This window comes from Brienomyrus brachyistius, chromosome 10, assembly GCF_023856365.1.
Source record: "Brienomyrus brachyistius isolate T26 chromosome 10, BBRACH_0.4, whole genome shotgun sequence".
Taxonomy (NCBI): domain Eukaryota; kingdom Metazoa; phylum Chordata; class Actinopteri; order Osteoglossiformes; family Mormyridae; genus Brienomyrus; species Brienomyrus brachyistius.
Window position 1 is genome coordinate 11,829,600 of NC_064542.1, and position 4,713 is coordinate 11,834,312.

Consider the following 4,713-nt stretch of genomic DNA (forward strand, 5'->3'; position numbering starts at 1 on the left):
TTAACTCATAATTCTCTAAAAATACATGTGTTCTTATGGATGTCCTGATATATAAACCTGTAATATAAACCTTAGTAAATTTCGGAGATTTCTAGTGCCTGGTGATACTGTGTCATATCCAACATTTATTTCATTATACATGAAATGTGACCTTGTCTTGCACTTATGCATTTTCATATAGTCGATTACAACATATTTCTAATTTAAACTGCATTTAAATTGTCCACATTATTTAACGTGGCGCAGGCGTGTTTGTCGCAGAAATATGACGTAAATCGAAAGGTGTCCTGGATAATCTGGAGAGGACGCTGTCTCCATGGCAAGCAAACATGGCCGCGTCTGGTGAGTAACCTAGTAGCAGCTTTGCGTTTGCGTGCTGCTTTAGATCTTTTGTAAGGCAATTATGAGAATAAGCAAGCAGTATAGTTTATAAATACAATTAATTGTACATAGTGACAAGGTTGGCGTTATAATGTTCTTTTTCTCATCCAATAGCTTCATGGCGGTAGCATTGGCATGACTAGCAGCATAGTGTATAGACGTTGGTGCTATGATTGCATTCAGTTGACAATTTTGCGAGATTGACTAAGAATGGTTACCAAATGTAACGGAAATTTACATTTATCGCGACTTTGATTGAATAAGCGGATAACGAAAATGTATGAATGAATGGATTAATTTAATTCATCTAGCTATGCATCTACGACGATCCTATCTTGTTATACAGCAAATATTCTAGCGTACGGCGTAGTATGTGTGCGCGCGGGTTTCATATTTTTGTGCTTGAGGGGTTGGGGAGCGTGGCGCTAGGTGATGGAGGGGGAGGGGGGGCAAGGGGGCAAAAGGAGGACAGCCCACAGCAGTCTGGAGGGTTGGCTGGAAATCCAGGCGTGTGGTCGGTGCAGAGTCGTGCTGAGCCTGGCTCAATCCCAGGAAGAACGGGGCGCCAGGCAGGGAATACCCTGGCAGGGCACACTCTCCGAAATACAATCCCCCTCTGCGAAGAATTGGTGACCCAAGCGCACCTGTTAATTTATGGATTGTGGGAGAAAACTGAAATGAAAGAAAAACACAAATTCTACACAAGGCGGCAGAATTCGAGCCCGCAAACAAAGTTTTCCGAAGGGGCGAAAACACAAACTAAATCATATGTGCCATTTGCAGTTTTTATACTGAATACTGTATAATGTGTGCATTTTTTTCTACAGGAAGGAGTGTAATTGTATCCTTCATACGTAGCAGTTTACGATGTTGTTTATTGAACTCTGTTAGTGGCTGAACTGTTAAATTTCCCAGCCTTTTAGCTTGTCAGGTCCTTAACCTGGTAAACCGGTAGCTGTCCTCTGCGCCCCTGCAAGTCCTTCTGCACCTCAACGGCTGGTACTTTGCTGCCTACTTCCTTGCTGAGATTCTCATGTTTGTTTACAAAGGTTGGGTGTTTTGGCATGAGCCGCTTTCATACTTGTGTATTTGTAGCATTTCTGGGAGGATAAGATTAATATTGTTACACAAGTTACATAAGTATTTGTCATATGATAAATGTAATATTGTTCTTATTTTAAAAGATCTCTCAGTATTAATGTTACTATGATTAAGCCTCAGATTGTTTCTGAGTGCACTGAGTGTTTAATGTTTTATTCTTCAGGGATATTGCTTCCTTATCCACCAGCTAACCTCACCCTGGACATAGTGCTGCTCTTCCTCTTCCTCGGATTGGAGACTCTCAGAATCTTTTATGGTCGGTCTGGAGTATTTGAGAATCTCTGTGTTGGTTGTCTTGTCATTTCTGTCTTTAATTTAAGATATTAATTTCCCCACTGAACATGTGGTTTCTGTGCAATTTTGCATGACTCTTTGTTGTTCTGTATGATTCTCTGTCATTCTGTGACCGCAAATCTGTGTCAGTATGGCTGTAATTCTGTATGTTTCTTATTGTGTTGATTCTGTATGACTATGATTCTGTCACTTTGAATGACCGTGTGATTCTGTAATATTCTGTGTGACTCCCATGAATTCTGCGTTATCATATGTGACTCAGTGTTTCTGTAATATTCTATGTGACTCTGTGTAATTTTGTGTGACTTCCTGATTCTGCATTTTTCTGTGTGTTCTGTGTAGCGCTAATTCTGTATGTGTGTGTCTCCAGGCCAGAAAGGCAACCTGTGCCAGCGTTCCCTCAGCCTGGTGGTCAGCATCGGCGTGCTGGTGCCCTGTGCCGTCCTGAGCGTGTATTACTTGCTGCTGCAGACCTTCGTCCTGCGCCTGGAGGTGATCCTCAATGCCGTGCTCCTCTGCTTCCACAGCCTGGAGCTGCTGTTGGGCCTTGTCACCATCTCTGCCTTCTCCAGGTACACATTGTTTCATAAAGCATCCAACAGCAGGAACGGCATCAAATTACAGCATGCGGTTGTCAATCCCCCCCCCCCCTCCTCTCCACATGCTTCAGTAACCCCGTGTCGCTGTTAAAGCCGGTGAGCGATCTGACAAGCCTTGTGATGTATTTATTTTACGAGTTACTGTTTGGTAGAGGGTTTCACCTTTGTGACTGTGGCTCAGTTTGCACAGACAGAAACAGCATTCTGTGGTTTCTCTCTGGCTTTCTGTGCTCCCAAAGATGCACAGTGAGGTACAGCTCAGTCCTCTCCTGTGCAAAGGCAGTATTTGTCATAGATATTGAGTCTGAAACATGTTCCATATCATCATAATCGAACGACATCCCTTGTTTTTCTGTGTCCCAGGGCCAGCGTCTACTAACGCAGCAGAATCATGTGACCCACACCTCACTCTTCGCGGGAAGCTCTTTCCGGATTTTTCTGTTGGGTAGTTAAGTCTTCAAAACTGACATGTAGGAACTACAGCTGTGGTATCAATAGCTGTTATGTATTCATATTGGATTTAAATGTATATAGATACAGCACTATATTTTTTCAAGAAACTTTATAGGTACAAATGGTTCAAATGAAACGATAACTTTTGTCATTTTGTCTTTTTTATGTAATTCAGATTATAATGAATTTCCTATTCAGTATTGGTCTTCAATATTTTTATTGTTATGCTTCTTTATTTGTATTTAAATGCAACCTTTGTTTTTTAATAAAGTCGTGTCAATGTAACACTTCCTGCTGATTTGAATACTAGATTTATTTATGTTCTTGCTTTGTTTTAAAGATGATTTGTAGCTGTTGTTAGAATACTTAGTACACTTGTATCTAGACATTCTTTGGATCAGAAAAAAAGTATCAATTTGTACCTTTGAGGGTACAATTACTCGTCACGGGTTCTGTACCCTGAAGGGTCTGCCAATTGTACCCTAGCTGCAGGAACATGTACCTTTTTGTCTAATTTTAAGGTGCAGAAATGTACTCTGAAGAACATGTTTATACCATGGGGGTATATTAACATCGTTTGTACCTCGGAGAACAAAATTGTTCAAAGGTGTGCAGCCTTTTCCTCTGACAATTTTAGCTGCACTACGCACTGTCAGAAAAAAAGGATACCAATTTATACCTTTGCTTGTCACTGGGTCTGTCACTGTTGCTTATAATCCACTTCTGTACCTTATAAGGTACAATTACCTACAGCTAAGGGTACAGTTGGCAGACCCTTGAGGGTACATTGCCAGTGACAAACAAAGGTACAAATTGGTACTTTTTTCTGAGTCTGTCTGTAATGTGCTATATGCCTCACTTGTGTGTTGTTTTGGACGAAAGTATCTACTAACTAACGTAAATAGAAAGATGATACATTAGGAAAGTCTGCAAAAGCCCATTTCATGCGCATAAGCTAAGGGATACGTTTGGTTGAATTGCTTCTTCAGGGAAAAATAAATCACTGTTTTTTTAAAGCTGAACATTCTAATGTAGCTGGTTATGCTTCATTGTGACACAATATGGACAATATGCGAAAATCCAGCACACCATTTTCCAGATGAGAACGATCAGAATAACCTGTAGCACTATTCTATATCGGCACGACATAACGCTATTAAAATACCTAACTAGAAACGGAAAGTCTTCTTACTAACGGAATTTTCAGTTGATCACGTCTCAGGAGCCTGTAGTGTGACTTTCGATAATAAGCCTAAAAACGAGGTTACAGATTAAATAATCTGGATTAAACTGGAGGATGGCCTAATCCGCATCCGTATATTTACATGATCTGAATCCGCATCAAAGGAAGTCCATATAATCTCAACCACACTGCCCTAAAAACTACCACAGCAAAGCACTTAAGGTGACCTCAAACTGAACGGGAAGCAAGTCATATTGCTCAGATTTACATCCACAGCTAACTGCACATCTTCTCTGTACTTTTAATAATTTAAATAAAACATTTAATACTGGAAGTGAAAATATGGCATTCGCTAAATGTTTTATGCATGTTGAGTCTGCAGGCATATCTGATGCTATTCATTGGTGGTCTGCAGAAAGCCGGATTAAATGCAGGATGAATAATAAAACTTGCAGGTTATTGGTACGAGAGCCGAGATTCCTGCTCATGGACGTCCGGGAAACTGCAGTCTGCCGACAGATACAGGCAGGAGCGAAAAGCACATCTTCACAGCAGAGCGCATGCAGAAGGTCGCAGGTGGCGAGGAAAGGGGGCGCAGGCTGGGCTAGGCTGGGCAGGGCTGAGCGAACCTCGGCTCTTTGTACGGATCCCCCCCCCCCCGGATGGGTGGAGCTCCGAGCATCACGGCAAGGGCAGCCTGGT

At 41.6% G+C, this 4,713-nt stretch overlaps 1 protein-coding gene across 2 annotated transcripts; it reads left to right on the top strand.

The window, feature by feature from the left end:
• The first annotated feature begins 152 nt into the window (after positions 1–152).
• tmem216 (transmembrane protein 216) lies at positions 153–3,126 on the top strand. 2 transcript variants are annotated; one of them, XM_049027534.1, is made up of 5 exons: positions 847–1,222; positions 1,337–1,430; positions 1,646–1,738; positions 2,147–2,348; positions 2,739–3,126. In XM_049027534.1, exons 1-5 carry the CDS (start codon positions 1,187–1,189, stop codon positions 2,752–2,754), a joined length of 441 nt encoding a protein of 146 aa, XP_048883491.1. In that variant the 5' UTR covers positions 847–1,186; the 3' UTR covers positions 2,755–3,126. The 2 variants fall into 2 exon arrangements, with proteins under 2 accessions (XP_048883493.1, XP_048883491.1); XM_049027536.1 differs by lacking the exons at positions 847–1,222; positions 1,337–1,430 and adding an exon at positions 153–342.
• The last annotated feature ends 1,587 nt before the right edge of the window (positions 3,127–4,713 follow it).